This window comes from Staurois parvus, unplaced genomic scaffold (genome assembly GCF_062004578.1).
Source record: "Staurois parvus isolate SC_StPar_1 unplaced genomic scaffold, SC_StPar_1.0 ptg000182l, whole genome shotgun sequence".
Taxonomy (NCBI): Eukaryota; Metazoa; Chordata; class Amphibia; order Anura; family Ranidae; genus Staurois; species Staurois parvus.
The window spans coordinates 3276067-3295234 of NW_028317978.1; the positions used below are offsets into that span (position 1 = coordinate 3276067).

At 40.6% G+C, this 19168-nt stretch overlaps 1 protein-coding gene across 10 annotated transcripts in view; it reads right to left on the reverse strand.

The window, feature by feature from the left end:
- The window catches only part of GBF1 (golgi brefeldin A resistant guanine nucleotide exchange factor 1), a 145855-nt gene that overhangs the window by 54702 nt on the left and 71985 nt on the right, over window positions 1–19168 (reverse strand). For all 10 annotated transcript variants that reach the window (XM_089677253.1, XM_089677259.1, XM_089677258.1 and 7 more), the window contains 9 exons: window positions 17932–18020; window positions 17606–17808; window positions 13806–13929; window positions 13436–13561; window positions 10920–11002; window positions 4622–4858; window positions 3857–3950; window positions 2464–2640; window positions 2276–2340 (listed from right to left, as the gene is read on the reverse strand). In XM_089677253.1, the coding sequence (XP_089533379.1) occupies window positions 2276–2340; window positions 2464–2640; window positions 3857–3950; window positions 4622–4858; window positions 10920–11002; window positions 13436–13561; window positions 13806–13929; window positions 17606–17808; window positions 17932–18020 (1198 nt within the window). The remainder of the gene's footprint in view (window positions 1–2275; window positions 2341–2463; window positions 2641–3856; window positions 3951–4621; window positions 4859–10919; window positions 11003–13435; window positions 13562–13805; window positions 13930–17605; window positions 17809–17931; window positions 18021–19168) is intronic.

Sequence of the window (19168 nt, forward strand, 5' to 3'; positions counted from 1 at the left end):
TACAATGGTTAAAGAAGACCAAAAAAAAAAGCCAAAAAAAAAAAAAAAAAAAACAGGGACAAGCAGCAGCATGGCAAATTGGTCCTAGGGACAGAAGATAATGATGATCTGGCAGAACCTACGGAGCAACTTGTCAGGGATATAACTAGGTTGGTGTACCACATCCACCTGGGACCAGAGCAAACATGATTACAAGAATGCCCTCCATCTTGATCCTGCCAGGTGGACAAGGAAGACGTTTCAGATATGGACAGGCATAGATCAGGATATACTAATCCAATGCTTCCATTAGCAGAACCCTTTACATGGAGACAAACCTATTTAGTTTGTTTTTGAACTGGAGGTTTGGATCAGATAAGCCTTCAATAACATGGCCAATGCTGCAGAGACAGCCAAATCATCTGAAGCTCCATATATTGATCAGGAGATTCCTCCAACAACCAAGTTCCCAGTACAGACAGGGAGCCAAGGACTGGAAACTTTTGTAAGGAACTTCCAAAAGAATGCAAAACTTCTGACTCCAGAGACAGATTCCTAAAGGCACCAAAGCTAGGAACACAAGAAGGTTAAATAAACAAGAGGGGGCAGGGAACAAAACATTTGTTTGTAGCTCTGTACTCAACTGTCTGAGATGCAAGCTGTCCTGGTGTCCGAAAAAGTTAACAAATGTCTCTGCACTCTAAGAGTGAGAAAGGGGTGCACCTTCATGCCAAGGTAGACTTGTTTGAGGATTTTGAAGACTTAAGAGTGCCAGACCATGCGACTGGATGGGAAGCAATGCTTGGGTGAAGTATTCATGCGGTGGTCAAGGGGGTGGAAAAACAAAAGGAATGTTTAACCATCAGAGAGGAAGACAACTTCACAGTGTGTCCCTTTTTCTTTCACTGAAGATGGGTAGTCTTGTCATTAGTAGCAGCCAGTCAATAAGAGGTGGTCTGATGAGACATCCTTCGAAGAACAATCAAATCAAACTCTTTTTGCACAAAGGTTCTGCAATCCAACACTTTAGCTAAGTGTACTGACAGCAACAAATGAGAAGGAAGCTTTCAGCAAACTCTCACAACTGTAGTTTAATTCTACAGCCATCTGCTCCATGCATTTATTGTGCAAGGGATCAACCAAAGCAGTGGTTACATCTCTTAAGGGATTTTGACCAATCAGACATGGTTTGGAAAGTAAAGTTACACCTCCAATGCAGTCCAGCAGGACACAGGTCTGGACACAGTACTCCAAAATCTAGGAGATCAACCCCACCAAATATCTGCAATTAAAAAAAGCCAAGCTCCAGCAGTGGTTTAGAGAATGGTCTCTCTGATGCAAAAAAAGGAAAAGAAAAAAAAAATACATTCATTTATCGCATAGATTTACATGTCTGCTGTCTAACACAGCAGATGTGTCAGCCTCCTACCAAAAAACAAAAGGCATGTTGGTAGTAGGAGTGGTTATCCTGGGCTGGCCTACAGCTTTCATGCCGCTGGAGAAGTTTTCAGAAACACTAGCTGTCACAATTTCAGACATATTAGATTAGGTCATTAGAAAACACAGAAGAACACCACCTCAAGATGAACTGCAATACAGACTAACCAGAGGATGGAGCTCTCATATCAGTGTTCCCAAACAAATAAGGTACCAGCTGAATTATCAATACTGGGGGCACCAACGCTTTAAAAATATAAAAAAGTTAAAAAATATAAAAAGTTAATGTCGTCTTATAAGTACATCTTACATCTTAAAGTGTTACTAAACCCAGGACCCTGCATTTACTATATCTGTTCTCCCACAGTACACAGAACATGGAAATGCAATTATTTTAGTAAATATAAACTGCTAAACACCTTTTCTCATAGCAGTTAGAGCAGGCTTGTGACTTCTATCAGTGTCCAGCAGAGCACATGTTATGGCTTGTAGAAGTTTTCATTTTGCTCTAGGAGGATGCAGGACCCCTGACCTCTGTCTGGACAGTGCTGATTGGCACTGTGCTGATCACATGCAGTCTCCCAAGAAAAAGAAAAAACCTCTATAGCAATACACAAACTGAGCATGTGCAGAGCGACTCCACATGATATGTCTGATCAGGCGATAAGAAGGGGACACTGGAAGAAGGGGAGGATCAGAGAAGTCAGGATCAAACAGCATTTTTACACAATGCAGAAGATTAACCCCTTAGGTTCCACAGTAAAGCATGCTTTACTGCATATACAGACTGATTTTACTGTTGTGGGTTTAGTAACACTTTAATGCAACTCTACACCTTCTGCAAAAATATCCCACTCACCGATTTGCAGGGATTTCTTCCCGCTGAAGAGAAATTTTGCCGTTTGGATCAACAAAGTCTTCAACCTGAAAAGGTTTACAAGTCAATTAATTATAATTGACCTAGGGTTTTCTTTTCTTGATACATCATTTTCAATTTGCAAAGCTAATCACAGAAAAACAATAGAAGCTTTAACTCAAGAAACTTACTTCAACCATAGCCTTTGGCAGCAGCTCGGCTCGGAAGAGTTGCAACATGGAGTCCATGATATTTTTCCAGCCCTCACGCAAAATATCTCCATGTCTGTGTGCTAGGTGGAAAACAGTTTTGGCAGCTATCTGGGCCTTTGGGTTGCTTCCAAAAACAGTAGGAAGATTCTCTACAGCCTAAGCCAAAATGTAAAAACATATTTTAATGGTTGAATATGCCAGCATTTATGTACAATATATTGCTTATTCAGTAAAGCCTACAAAAAAAAATTAAAAAAATTAAAAAAAAAAAGAATCATAAGAAATATTGTTGAATACAGTGTAACATCTTTGCTCTTCATGATCAGAACTCTTATGGTCCTATTGAGTTGAACGAAGGCATTTACGGCACACTGTGATAAACAGCAAAGACAAATAACTGAATGTGCACATACACATGGTAGAAGAGCTGTAGCAGTTCATCAAAATAGGCAATAACTTTTAGGATCAAATATATGGCAGCATATATGCCAACCGCGTGAGTATATTAAAGAAACTGTACAAGCAAAAATCATAGTTCAGATTTTGTTCAATGTTGGAGAGTTATGATTACTAGGACTCTGGTGGTAAAATTTCTGAATCGGAGTATCCAAGCCAACACACAATGTCACTCTACCCATTAGATTTTTTGTTCATTTTTTTCTTATGGAGTATGCAAAAGGAGAAGTGAAAACACAACGCTAAATGGAAACCTATAGAATGTATAGGCAGGCGGCATACAGACTGTACAAACAAAAGAAGAGACTGCCCAGAATAGCACATTATCCCAAAAAACATTTATTAAGATGTAAATAAATTCATACTCACAAACAATATTCAAGCTCTGAGGAAGAGGGTTACCCTCAAAACGCGTCAGATTTGCCTTTATCCCTAGACAGCACCTTTCAGGCATTTAGGTTCCTTTGGGTTCTACTGCAGAATGCACCAAGCGACTGCTACCTGTTATGCGCTGTCACAAATAGTTTGAGAGTACGATTTGTGTTTGCATTTTGATAAAAGTTTTTGGGGATAATGCGCTAGGCCGGTACGGTCTCTTCTTTTGTTTATACAGTCATATTTGGACTACCAAAATAGTTCGTGAGAGCAGCATGGGTTGGTCTATCCGTTGGTCCATATATACATGGAGAACTTTACACAGGAATACCAGTCCTCCACACTCATGCACAGGAGATTGTCTGACATTTTCAAGGCGGCATACAGAGCCAGGAGCTACAGCAGGAAGCTCTCACCTCAGTCGACACAAGGCAGGAGATAATGCATTCCACTAGGCTCACTCTAACTGAAATACCACCACTAAGTGTACTAATCCCAAAGTAGTCAAAAGCAAGCCAATGTAACATTTTTAAAACCTCACCTCACTACTAAGAGTTGTAAACTTGCACAGGGAAATGATGAGGTTGTCAAAAACATCACTTAATCCATAGTGAGCAGATATCATTGCACATTTCCTAAAATTAAAACAAAATTAAGTCAGTGACAGGCATACAAAACAGTTATAACCCACCCCTTCCTTCACAGGGAGGAGCAAGAAAACATTTGTTTAAGATCAATGCATCCTGTTCCCAAATACACTGAAAATACCCAACTATTATAACTTTATCATTGGGCACCATGCTCTGGAAGTACACTATACACAGAACCAAGTACAGTGTTGTAATTAATAAAACTGCTGAAGTACCACTTTAACAAAGATCTTCTTGTATGGATGAGTAAACTCTCTATTAGCTGAATTCAATAAAAAGTAATGAAGAAGCCCTGCAATCCCAAAAGACAGCCCAAATAATTTGTGCAAATGGCTCTGGCAGTATGCAAACTATGACTTAAGAAAACCTAACAATAAGCTCTATGTTACCAGGTAATTTCTCTTGCAACCTTACAACTGAAGTACAAGAGAATAATTACTTTAAAATCTGCCTGTAGTGACTGATGTGCCTCAATAATGTTCCACTAATAAAAAAAACATAAAAGGCATGGTATACATGATGCTAGGGTGTAAAGCACACAGACAGCAATAAATTCCCCCCTATCCAAAACAAAACAGTTACCTGTTCCTATGGCAGTAGGATCACTAAAAATGGTTTAGCATGCACTTTTTTTCTTTTTATAAGCAAATGATTACCTAAATCCAGAAATGGCTTTCTGGATAATGGTCTCTTCCATGCTCTTGTCAAATACATAAGAGAGTGCAGCAATAGTTGGACCCCAAGTCATTGTGAAGAGATCATGATCATAGCTTCCTGGAGTAACATGCAGGAAGGCTCCCTCTGGGGTGGCACCTCGGTGCAGCAGTACACTCCACATGTAGTTCTCCTTTACTAGTCCAGTCTGCTCCTCTGGCATAACTATTTCCTCATTTCTAGAGAAAAGAAAATACAAATCGTAGCCAGTTAAGCATGTAATATAGGTCATATATTTGACAATTGTAAATTTTTCTTACACTAGTATTACATTTTTCTAACATTAGTATATTAACCGAAAACATTTAACTTTGCAAGCATCTAATTACAGTGGGGAACTGACCATTGGCTAAAACACTGTTTGTCACAGATGTGGCAATCTATTGATTTCTTTTGTTCTGCCTGCAGGCTGAACAAGAGAAATTTGACAATGGTATTAAACCTAAAAATAAAAAATATTGCAGCTTACCAGTCCTTCGATGTGGTGACTGCATTCGATTTTTTTTGTAGGCCTTTTTCCCCATTATTTCACCGGGTGATCAGGCCAGTAACATGTTCAGTCTTAGGGTGTCAGCAATCTGGATCAAGTAGTAAAGCATAAAACTTGGACTGCAGCATTGTCAGTCTGGGGAGAGGGTAGCAGACTAGGAGATAAAGATATCGAAAGATAGGGGGTGCTCAACCTTTTGAAGAGCAAGAGCCACTCAAGTGATTTGGTAACAAGTCGTGGGCTGAAATAAGATGAAATGGTTCAGAATTTTTAATTTTTTATTTTGAATAGCATAATGAACATTTTCCTCCTGCAGCCACTGAATGCTTGCAGGAGGGAGAGGAGGAGAAACTGGCTTTCAGCAGTTGCAAGAGGAAAACGGAGAGGATCAGTTCTTGTATATGCCCCCATCCCCCCACTGCCCCTCCTGTCCAAGTGTAAAATAGAATGTGACAGGAAGGACACAAGGGCCCACTGGAGCATTAGGCAGGGTTGCCATTGTGACCCCTGATACTACACCAGTGGTTGGGGTGGTGTGGTAAATACACTCAAATATGGATTTTACCACCCCACAAATGGATAGTGGTGCACCGAAATGAAAATTCTGGGGCCAAAACTGAAAATTCAAGATGCACTTGGCCAAAAACCAAAATTGAAATGTCAGCGTATGGGGGGGTGGGAAGGCTCAAATTTTTTTTTTTTTGGGGGGGGGGGGGGTTTTAATGTGTGTTTTTATTCATTTATCTTATGATTTTATTGCTATCACATAGGGGACCAGTAGTCCCCTATGTGATAGTATATAAGTGACAGGTACTCTTTTTAGGGAGGAGCAGTGTGTGCAAGAAGGGGACAGGAGATTAGCAGTGTACACAGTGAGGGAGCAGTGTATACAGACCGGCTCCTTCACTTGCCACTGCTAACTTTCATTGCCGGGTCAACCCTCTAACTGCCACTTTGTCTGGACAGTTTGGTCTGCTAATATAAGTTGAAAAACAACAGATTTTACTGGGCTGGATCACCAACTGAAAAGAAAAAAAAGCCTAAATACACAAAAAAAAAACCCACACAGTTCAGCCACCACATTTAAGGCTTGGTAAGCTGCAATTTAATAAACATTTACTTTTTGAGGTTTAATACTGCTTTAACTTGTACAGCTAGCCTTAAGCAGAGCTTGCAATTTTTTTTGTAACTTTTTCAATATCATGTCTGTTTTGTTAAGTTATAAAAACAAAGTTCCAGTTCACAATGATGCGGTGCAGAAAACCGCATGTGATTCGGAACAGGAATCGCACTGTATTCCTGGTCAAATCACATACGATTCTTTGTGGTGCGATTTGAGCCCATTCATTTTGTATGGCTCAAATCACACTGCACGCACACGAGAAAGGTGAATGCACCTTTTTTTTGACCACACTGGAATCGGATTGAACTTTTGATTAGTGAGGGAAATACACAGGAATTGCTGTAAATCCCGCACCACGTAAGTGTGAACTGGGACTAAATGCGATTATACAGTGTACCATCTCCTTTAGATCTACCATCAATTATGTACTGCAAGGGCCTGCCTGAATTGATACAAATTGAATTGATCATTTCGGTTTTTAACCTTAACCTTTAAAGGAGACTGTACAATCAGATTGTATGGTGAGCTTAATGTAGCACAGCCATTTTTCGATGAGTAATAGCAACATGAATTGTTTCGAAAGACAGTAGCGGCAGATCAACAATTTCATTCTCACACCAGGCTTAGTAAGCTTGTGCTAAAGTGCAGAAGTGTGTGTATCACCCACAAGACATTCCGAGACTGACCTCCTTTAAGCTTCTAGCATGAAAAGGAGAAATGAAAGCAAAGTAGTGCCAGAGATCACATCCTGTCTCCTGAGCATGGTAATCCCCAGATCTTTGAAGTCTGCAGTGTTGGATTTACTGAGCAGACTGGATTTCTGAGCAGTTCTTAAGCTCTAACTGCCTTTAAAACAGCTGCGAGCATTAAAGGCAGCCCAGCATCTTAACAGCTAGACAAGGTACAGTTACGACAGCACAACACTAACAGAAACCTGATCAACTGCTTATGCAGCCTGCAAAGTCAACTGAAAAAGGAAATAAACAGAATATCAAATATTATAAGAAGCTAGCGATATCCTGAGGTTCGGCTTTAAGTGGCACCATTCTTTCACAATTGGCAACAAAAGTAACAAACTTTTTTTTGTTTTTTTAATTTTTAACTTTTGCATTTCCATCTGCAAACAAAGGTACACTACCACACGACAAAATTCAAAACAGTTTAACGGTCAATTTCTACAGGATATAACTTGCTGACAATTGTAGTGACTTTGTGATAAATAATACAGCATCATAAATCATTTCAAATATCCTGAGGGAACCCAAAGCAACCTTACCTTTAATCCTATAAATGTCTAATGTTCTAATTATTAAGAGAGACAACAATTTATACAATGTATTACACTGTACGTTTACATCAGTCCCTGCCCTCAAGGAGCTTACAGTCTAAGGTCCCCACCTCAAAAGCATAGATAAACACATTGGCAAATGTATACAGGAGCCAATTAACCTCCCAGCATGTTTTTGGAGTGTGAGAGGAAATAGAAATACCTAGAGTAGTTGTGAGGGAATGTAGTTCAGAGGACAGGTGGCCAGGTAGGCATCTGAGGAAAATTTAGCAAGCTCCTCTGCACTGACAGGGTCAAAACAGGACAGTGTTAAATGTGGTGGTAGAGATGATATGGTAAAACACAATTAAACTCCCAAAAATGTATTTTCAATAAATGGCCCCCCAGGAACTGTTAGCCATAGTGTGTTTGTATGCACAGCATATTAGCACATTATGGCAGACTTACCTGTAAATGATCCTCTCCAGCGCTGTGCTGTCAGAGCTCCCGCTGGTCACAGGCGCCGCCATCTTCTCCTGGTCTTCCTTCTGGATTCCAGCTGTTCGGCCACTTGATTGGCCGTGATTGCCTCACCGCACAGAGCCATGTCAAGAATGTATGCTGAGCTAAGCACGCACGGTTCATAGTACATAAACCTTGAGAGGCCCAGTAGAAGCAGTTATGACAGAAGAAAATAGGGTCTCTTCTAGCATTAAAATCTTACCGGTCAGTGTTAATTTTTAGGTTCAATTCCACTTTAATTAGGGGATATTACTGAACAGGTGAAATCTCATCACAATATGTATCTATCATGTTTTTGAAATGACTAGTAATGTCCTGGGCAGTGAATGAGTTAGTGGGCAGGGGCATTGGAAGATGAAGTAGAAAGTTTGGCAGAAAAAAAAAACAAAAAAAAAAACTGTCAAAAACTGAACAAGTGGGAGATAGTGGGAAAGATAAAATAGGTTTGTTTGGCAGCATGGAGAGAGGTATTCTATTTTTGGAGGGCAGCTTTATACAGGGCAAACAGCAACCAGCATTCAACTCTTTAGCTAATGGGAAGAGCGACTTTCTGTATTTTCTTCCAGACAGGAAGGTGAGATTGTAAAGAATCACTTATGGATTGTTTCCCTAAGCAGCTGGCTGCCAGCTTGTAAATAATCAAGACGACTGTTTGCCAAAATGAGTCTGATATAGGGCATTACAAGTTATTATGGAAAAGTGGCCTTTTAGCGCTAAGGCATCGCCAGTAGGTGTCAAAGTCTGCAGCCTTCTGGGACACATGACAGGTCCCAGAAGACTGTGGGACAATTCACAAAGTGCAGCGCGGCTTGCGCATGGCACAGTAGAAAACTGGCTGTGAAGCCAAAAAGGCTTCACATCCCGTTTCCCTTACCCAAGATGCTGGCGCCTGCACCAAAGGCCAACTGAAGAATCGGCTCGGGTGAGGACATCGCTGGATGCCTGGACAGGTAAGTGTACTTATATAAAAAGTCAACAGCTACAGCATTTGTAGCTGCTAACTTAATTTTTTGGAGGGGGAGACTGGAGCTCCTCTTTAAGAACACTGTTTTTCAAAAAGCCAGAGTATGGCCAGTCTGAAGCCATACATATGAAAAATAAATATATAAATCATAATGAGCATACTATTATACAATACAACACAAAACCCATCTACTTACAGGATATAAAAAGTCTATACACCCCTGTTAAAATGTCAGGATTCTGTGATGTAAAAAAAAAATGAGACAAAGATAAATCATTTAAGAACTTTTTCCACCTTTAATGTAACCTATAAATTGTACAACTCAGTTGAACAAAAAACTGAAATCTTTTAGGTGGAGGGAAGTAAAAATAAAAAACTAAAAATAATAGGGTTGCATAAGTTTGCACACCCTGAAAACTAATACTTTGTTGAAGCACTTTTTGATTTTATTACGGCGCTCAATCTTTTTGGGTATGTGTATCAGCATGGCACGTCTTGACCTGGCAATATTTGCCCACTCTTCCTTGCCAAAACCACTCCAAATCTGATTCCTAGGGCATCTCCTGTGCACAGCCCTCTTCAGATCTCCCCACAGATTTTCGATCAGATTCAGGTCTGGGCTCTGGCTGGGCCATTCCAAAACTGTAATCTTCTTCTGGTGAAACCATTCCTTCATTGATTTCGATATATATGCTTCGGGTCATTGCCCTGTTGAAAGCTGACGTTCCTCTTCATGTTGAGATTTCTAGCAGAAGCCTGAAGGTTTTGTGCCAATATTGACTGGTATTTGGAACTGTTCATAATTCCCACTACCTTGACTAAGCCTCAGTTCCAGCTGAAGAAAATCAGCCCCAAAGAATGATGCTGCCACCACCATGCTTCAATGTGGGTATGGTGTTCTTTTGGTGATGTGCAGTGTTGTTTTTGCTCCATATTTTTTGGAATTATGGCCAAAAAGTTCAACCTTGGTTTCATCAGACCATAACACATTTTCCCGCATGCTTTTGGGAGGCTTCAGATGTGTTTTTGCAAAATTTATCCGGGCTTGGATGTTTTTCTTTGTAAGCAAAGGCTTCTGTCTTGCCACTCTACCCCATAGCCCAGACATATGAAGAATACGGGAGATTGTTGTCACATGTACCACACAGCCAGTACTTGCCAGATATTCTTGCAGCTCCTTTAATGTTGCTGTAGACCTCTTGGCAGCCTCCCAGACAGTTTTCTTGTCTTTTCATCAATTTTGGAGGGACATCCAGTTCTTCGTAATGTCACTGTTGCGCCATATTTTCTCCACTTGTTGACTGTCTTCACTGTGTTCCGTGGAATATCTAAAGCCTTGTAAATTCTTTTGTACCCTTCTCTTGACTGATACCTTTTAACAATGAGATCCCTCTGATGCTTGGAAGCTCTCTGTGGACCATGGCTTTTGCTGTAGGATGCGACTAAGAAAATGTCAGGAAAGACCTACTAGAACAGCTGAACCTTATTTGGGGTTAATCACAGGCACTTTAAATGATGGCAGGTGCGTACAGACTCCTATTTAACATGATTTTGAATGTGATTGCTTAATTCTGAACACAGCTACCTCCCCAGTTGCAAAAGGGTGTGCACACTTATGCAACCGCATTATTTTAGTTTTTTATGTTTACTTCCCCTTCCTAAAAGTTTTCAGTTTGTTTTTCAATTGAGCTGTACAGTTTATAGGTCACATTAAAGGTGGAAAACGTTCTTAAATGATTTATCTTTGTCTCATTTTTTTTACATCACAGAAACCTGACATTTTAACAGGGGTGTGTAGACTTTTTATATCCACTGTAAGTTTAAAGGCATAAAAAAAGAAGAGCAACGTGGCACAACATCATACAAATACTTACTTGATCGCATGGTACATATCTTCGAGCATATCCTGATCAAAATCTTTTCCACCGTTGACTCCCTTCAAATTTTTTCTGAACTCCTGAGGAATAGATAAAGTGTTAGCAAACGAAAGAGCTTGCAATTCTGTGGAAATTCTCAACAAAAAAAGCGTCCAGCCCTACAGGGTGGGGGATTCCGGTTAAAAAAAAAAAAAAAAGGGAAAGACTTGCTTACAGTTTTCCAAGGTTAAGCCCTTGTATGACTTTAAGGGGTGGAGTGGAGATCAGAAGCCTCCAAGAGTTTACTGAGTGACTGTGGCCTTCTTGTACCCTGAAGCTAATGGGATCCCTAAACCCTGGTGAAAGACTGGTATACGCTGGTGAGCTGTCACACAGTTTTCAATATACCAGAACTATGGACTGTATGTGTTTACTTTGTTGAAGAAAGTGGTTTGTTTTACTGGTTTTGAAAGAATAATAAACACGGTTTACTTTTAAAGTGGCTGACTGGTGATCCTGGGCTACCCATATTACAAAAGCTTAATCAATTTTCAGGCCTTGGAGACAGTTGGAGAAGTTAGTGACAGTGTCTCTTTAAATCTCCAAACCTGTAACAAAGCTCAAAGATCTAGAATACCTTGAGCACTATAAAAGAAGCAACTTTCAGTACAAATGCAGTATATAGTATATAGTATATGCCTTATGCCTGTTCTGTCTATACAACCTTGCTTGACATAGATGCTATGTGGTACAACCATTTAATCAAATATCTGCTTTGATTAAGTAAACATGCTTTTCTAAAGCTGGCCACACACGGGTCAGTTTTTTTCCCCCATTCAGCCAGCAGGTTGAGCAAAAAAATGAACCGATTCCCCCATCTTCTAATATAAAGGAGACTTCATTGCTGTCAGAATACACAGATCAGCGCTGTGGTCATAGGCTACAACAGCTGATCGAGTGGCTTTTATCCGACATTCCGGTTGAACAGGAGTTGATTGGTAGATTTGAGTTCTGTACGACTTCAGTGGCCAGCTTTTGGCAAATCCATTGCCACCTTAAGTCCCCTACCAAGCAAGGAGGAGAGTAAAAATCCTCCATTACCAAACTGTACAATCACACTTAAATGACTAGCAGCAAGCAGTAGTATTTTGAACAGAACACTTCTAATTTTTCATTTTCAGTCGTGTGGTTGTGATTAACCACTTGCCGACCGCGCATAGCCAAATGACGGCTTCACCGCGGCCGGCCAGTTCTGAGTGGACGTCATATGACGTCCTCCCAGAACGCGCTCTCCTGCGCGCCCCAGGGGGCGCGCACCCGGCGATCTCCGTGATCGCTGTGTCCTACGGACACAGCTGATCACGAGATGTGGTGAAAGGCCGATCCCACCGGCCTTTTACCACGTGATCAGCGGTGTCCAATGACACGCTGATCACAGGAAAATGCAAGTGCCGGTTCTCGGCTGCACTTTCCTCACGCTGTCAGATCGTGAGGAAAGTACTGCCGAGAACCGGCAGTTGTCAGAGCGGGGATCGGCACCGATCATCAGGGCACTGATGATCAGTGCCCTGATGATCGGTGCCCAGCAGTGACCCCCGCAAGTTCCGATCAGCTGTGCGCCCACTAGCCCCGCCCACCCATTCCCAGCAGTGCCCCCACCTGTGCCCAGCAGTGCCCCCACCTGTGCCACTCTGCAGTGCCACCTACCTGTGCCCAGCAGTGCCACCTACATGTGCCCAGCAGTGCCACCCACCTGTGCCCACCCACCTGTGCCCACCAGCGCCACCCACCTGTGCCCACCAGTGCCACCCACCTGTGCCCACCCACCAGTGCTGTCCACCAGTGCCACCCACCAGTGCTGCCAGTCAGTGCCACCAGTCAGTGCCCAGGGGTTGTGCCAGTCAGTGCCGCCAGTCAGTGCCCAGAAGTGATGCCAGTCAGTGCCGTCTATCAGTACCCATCATCAGTGTCACCTATCAGTGCCGCCTATCAGTGCTGCATATCAGTGCCGCCTATCCGTGACCCCTAATTAGTGCTGTCTATCAGTGCCGCCTATCCGTGCCACCTCATTAGTACTGCCTATCAGTGCCCTTTAGTGCTGCCTATCAGTGCCCATCAGTGCCGCCTATCAGTGCCCATCAGTGCCGCCTCATCAACGCAAATCAGTGAAGGAGAAAAAATACCTGTTTGAAAAATTTTATAAAAGAAATAAACTTTTTTTTTTTTTTCAAATTTTTTGCACTTTTTTTTAATTTATAGCGCAAAAAGTAAAGCGCCCAGTGGCGATTAAATACCACCAAAAGAAAGCTCTATTTGTGAGAAAAAAATGATCAAAATTTCATATGGGTACAATGTTGCATGACCGCGCAATTGTCAATCAAAGTGCGGCAGCGCTGAAAGCTGAAAATTGGCCTGGTAAGGAAGGGGGTATAAGTGCCTGGTAGGCAAGTGGTTAATTAGGAAAACATTTTTTCTTTTCTGTTCAAAGAGGTTTGGAAAAAACTTGAATCACAGAATCTCTGCACTAATCTTACCTCCAGAGTCATTGGAATATTCTGCTTGCGAACATTGTGATTGTGTTGGTCAGTGTTCAGCATGATGACAGCATAGGCCAAAGCAAAGCAGCCATCGCTATTTGCAAAAGGAGTCCCATTTGATTTCTGAGAGAAATGAACATTTTTAAATGTTTATTAAATATGTTTAAACTGTAAAATAAACAAAAAGTACAGTAGAGATCTTCACAATTGGGGTTTGTAAGAATGTAATAAAAAAAAACTGATTGAGGCATCACCATAGACACTAATTTACAAACTGCTACAGTACCTGAAGTACTTTACTACTTCATAGCATACATGGATACTAAAAATATTACTATTAAATTAAAACTAAGGTGCTGTTACTTACCCTCCAATGTTCTGTAAAAGCCTCTAAAAGCCTATGAATCACAGGTGCTTCCCCTGGTAAGCGAAATGCTTCAAGGTAAAGCCTTAAAGCTTCATCAACTCTCAGACCTTGGAATTGAAATGTCCTAACAAAAAAAAACAAAAAAAAACAAAAAACAAAAAACAACCCATTTCATTCATCTAAATGTGACATTGACATTAAACCTTTAAACTGATATAATGTAGCTCCACTCCTTATCCAACTGGACATTTACATTAAGCTAATGGGAAATCTTCACTTATCCCTAGAAATGCTTTAGGCTGCACATTATGTTGAGACTATTCTGAAGTACAACGAAGACATTAAAAATGACATGCACCAAAAAAAAAAAAAGCGAGAACTGAAAAATGTTACAGTATTTCAAGTTTAAACTTTTCACTGAGGGGCACTGCCACCTAATCTGCACATTGACAAGTTTTTTACTTTACTGTACACCTTACAGACTTGAACATTAATAAAACAAGCCAAATCTGTTTCAGAGTGCATGACAAAGAAATAATATAAACCTCAAAATCAGAGTAACTGCAAGACTAGTTTCAAAGCACTTAAGATTTAATGGCCAAAAAAACAGTACCAGGAAGACAGAAAGAATGCATTTAAAAAGTTTTAAAAGGAAGTTAGGATGTAAAGCATACATCAATACAGATATTGATGTAACCGCTTCCCGACCACCCTATAGCAGCAGTACTGCTACAGGGCGGCAGCAATGCACAAAATCACGTATATATGTGATTTTGTTTTTACGGGTAGGTGGCGCGCGCTCCCTACCCGCGCCGCTATTGGCTCTTCAGCATGTCAATCACCAGGTCTCGGCTGCCGATTCTCGGCCGGGACTCGGTAATCGTTGGCGGAGCTGACAGGGGAGAGGTCTGTATGTAAACAACACAGATCTCTCCCCTGTCAGCAAGAACATGCTGGTTTGTATTGCTCTGCACAGCAGAGTAATACAGAGCAGCTTGTCTCCCTAGTAAATTACACACAGCACACTGTTAACCCTTTGATTGCCCCAGATGTTAACCCCTTCCTGCTCAGTGTCATTAGTACAGTGTCAGTGCTTTTTATTAGCACTGATCACTGTATTAGTGTCACTGGGGATGTCAGTGGCAATTAGTCGTAACCCCCCCCCCAGCGTCAGAATGCTATAAGGCAATAAGTCGCTGATTGCCGTCATTACTAGCAAAAAATAAATAAAAATTACAGTATACAGGTGAAACTCAAAAAATTTGAATATTGTGCAAAAGTTCATTTATTTCAGTAATGCAACTTAAAAGGTGAAACGAATATATGAGATAGACTCATTACATGCAAAGCAGGATAGTTCAAGCCGTGATTTGTCATAATTGTGATGATTATGGCGTACAGCTCATGAAAACCCCAAATCCACAATCTCAGAAAATTAGTATATTGTGAAAAGGTGCAATATTCTAGGCTCAAAGTGTCCCACTCTAATCAGCTAATTAAGCCATAACACCTGCAAAGGGTTCCTGAGCCTTTAAATGGTCTCTCAGGCTGGTTCAGTAGGAATCACAATCATGGGAAAGACTGCTGACCTGACAGTTGTGCAGAAAACCATCATTGACACTCTCCATAAGGAGGGAAAGCCTCAAAAGGTAATTGCAAAAGAAGCTGGATGTTCCCAAAGTGCTGTATCAAAGCACATTAATAGAAAGTTATGTGGAAGGCAAAAGTGTGGAAGAAAAAGGTGCACAAGCAGCAGGGATGACCGCAACCTAGAGAGGATTGTCAGGAAAAGGCCATTCAAAAGTGTTGGGGACTTTCACAAGGAGTGGACTGAGGCTGAAGTCAGTGCATCAAGAGCCACCACACACAGACAGATCCTGGACATGGGCTTCAAATGTCGTATTCCTCTTGTCAAGCCGCTCCTGAACAACAAACAACATCAGAAGCGTCTTACCTGGGCTAAAGAAAAACAGACCTGGTCTGTTGCTCAGTGGTCCAAAGTCCTCTTTTCTGATGAGAGCAACTTTTGCATCTCATTTGGAAACCAAGGACCCAGAGTATGGAGGAAGAATGGAGAGGCACACACTGCAAGATGCTTGAAGCCCAGTGTGAAGTTTCCACAGTTTGTGCTGATTTGGGGAGCCATGTCATCTGCTGGTGTTGGTCCACTGTGCTTCATTAAGTCCAGGGTCAACGCAGCCGTCTACCAGGAGATTTTGAGGCACTTCATGCTTCCTTCCGCAGACGAGCTTTATGGGGATGCTGACTTCATTTTCCAGCAGGACTTGGCACCTGCACACACTGCCAAAAGCACCAAAACCTGATTCAATGACCGTGGGATTACTGTGCTTGATTGTCCAGCAAACTCGTCTGACCTGAACCCCATAGAGAATCTATGGGGCATTGCCAAGAGAAAGATGAGAGACACAAAACCGAACAATGCAGAAGAGCTGAAGGCCGCTATTGAAGCATCCTGGTCTTCAATAACACCTTAGCAGTGCCACAGGCTGATAGCTTCCATGCCACGCCGCATTGAGGCAGTAACTGCTGCAAAAGGGGCCCAAACCAAGTACTGAGTACATATGCATGCTTATACTTTTCAGAGGTCCGATATTGTTCTATGTACAATCCTTGTTTTATTGATTGCATGCAATATTCTAATTTTCTGAGATTGTGGATTTAGGGTTTTCATGAGCTGTAAGCCATAATCATCACAATTATGACAAATCACGGCTTGAACTATCTTGCTTTGCATGTAATGAGTCTATCTCATATATTAGTTTCACCTTTTAAGTTGCATTACTGAAATAAATGAACTTTGGCACAATATTCTAATTTTTCGAGTTTCACCTGTATATACCGCCATTTTTAGACGCTATAATTTTCACACAAACCAATTAATTTACACGTATTGGGATTTTTTTTTTAGCAAAGACATGTAGCAGAATACATTTTGGCCTAAATTTAAGAAATTTTATAAAAATGTTTTTACTGAATGTTTTAAGTCAAAAATATTGTTTTTTTTTTCAAAATTGTTGGTCTTTTTTTGTTTATAGCGTAAAAAAATTTAACTGCACAAGTGATCAAATAGCACAGAAAGAAAGCTCTATTTGGTCAGCTAGAATGGTGCCTCTAATACGAAATGCATTCTTAAATCAATGGGCTGCTTAAATTGCATACAGATTTTCTATGGTATTGTACAGCTTTTCTAAACACAAAAGCATGTGAATGCCTGATAGCTACTGCATCAAAATGAGAATTTTTTTTATCAAACTTTAAAAATTCAACCCAAGGATCGTAACCAGCGATACACCAGTGATTTGCAAATGCCATGAATCTTACAGTTAAAGTGTATGTAAAGGCAGAACCTTTTATTCAGCTTTAGCAGGGAGGAGGAAGGGTAAGAACCTCTTTTTTCATTATTTCTGCCTGTGTCCAGCTAGTGAAATCCATGCTCACTATTGTTTTTGTCTCCAGTACAGAAAAAGATGGAAAACATTTTCACAGGAACAGTGGGGAAATCTTCCAAATCGGAAAACCAATTCTGCTGAAAACTTTCTAAAAGGGGCAGGGTATCACTTGTATACCAACTGGGCACAAATAATACTATAATAAAATAATAGAGGAGGCCTTGACCAATTCCTACTTTGTTACAAACTATTTGTTTTTTTAATATACCTTTGTACATGACTTATACACCATTGTGTAGGTTACCTAATATAGAAAATAGGATTAATAGTAGAGTTTTCCCTTGCATTTCTTAAGGTTGGTAAACAACCCTGTAGATTTCTTGGACTCACCCTACAAAGCTCTCAAGCAAATCAAGGTTTTTGCGATCGCTCACAAATTCCCCAATCATTTTTTTGTCCAGTCTGGGGTTCTCTCTGAGCCATTGAGCTACTTCATTGTTATCCATTGGTGTAGCCAAGAGAGACTTTTCCTGAAGAAACTGTATCCCTTTCTTTGACTTTTGATTAAACTGCTCTGTTCCAGTGATGAGGAGCTGAGAATAACAGAGAATAATTACAATTCTAAATTGCATCATGTGAAAAATTATGTATTTACAAAAATTTTGTATTTGTATACACACATGCTTGATGTTAATACACATTTAGGATTTGTATACCTTTTTCTTGTTTTTTATATCATTTAGTTCTTGCACAGCTGGAAGTAGAGAAGAAAACCGTACTGGTGCCTTCAGAGTCTTCTTCTCAACTAGAAAATCAATGTGGAAGCCATTTAAAAATGTTGTATTTTATGGAATATATCTAGTGACTCAAAGCTATGCATGTTAAGAATAAATCTGAACACAGGATATTCAAAAATGTAGATATAGTCTCCAACAAACATAGAAAAGTGATGGCAGAAAAAGACCAAGTGGTCCAACGAGTCTGCCAGTTTTTTCTTTTGGGGGAGGGGTGTGTACTTTTTTGGGGTCTTTTTAGTTTTTTTTTTTTTTGTTTTTTTTTTTACTTTTTTGTCTCATTATAGATCTATGCTTGTCCCAAGTATTTTTGAAGCCATTTACTGTTGACTGGCTCGCTACCTCCACTGGAAATTTATACCAAGCATCAACTACTCTTTCAGTAAAATAATACTTTCTGAGATTAGTTTTGAACTTTTCTCCAGTTAGTTTAAAGGATAAGTTCAGCTTTTGGACAAAAATAATAAATGCAAATTTTCTGGCAGGTAAAAAATATGCATTTATTATTTTTGTCCAAAGCAGCATAAAAAGTATTGCACCAGTGACCAGTAGATTGCTGATGCCATGCAGGTCTCCTACAGACCTGTCAGAATATCTGCTTGACGTATGGGATTTTTTTTTTTACAATGGCAGCTTTTGCTTGAACTATGGTTTGTGTTTAAACAACTTGTTGCATTGTTCATAGTTGGGTAGTTGCCAATGTTGTCAGATATGTGGCTGATAACTTGTAGTGCTGCATTTACATTCAATACAGTCATCATCAGGGGGTACATAGAACAGGGTCAGAGCTACTTAAAGCATTAACACAAATATATTGCAACTTACCAATTCTTAAAGAAGTTTGGAGTTTGTGAAAAAAACAAAAACAAAAAACAAACATTCATACTAACTTCCATGCTGCAGTATTCTGATACTGCAGGTGTCCCACATCGACTCTTACCACCAGAACAGAGGGATCCCATGATCACGGAGCAATCAGTTTTCAGTCAGATCTGAGTGGAGAGCAGTGACAGTCACTAGCTCTCTGCTCTGCCCCCCCCCCCCCTCCAGCACTCACTAGAGCACAGGGCTACGGTGGCGGTGGAAGCGTTTGGGTTCAGCTCTTAGCCATATGCTGAGAGGCAGAGCCAGCTGTCTATCATGGTGTTGTGTAGATCCC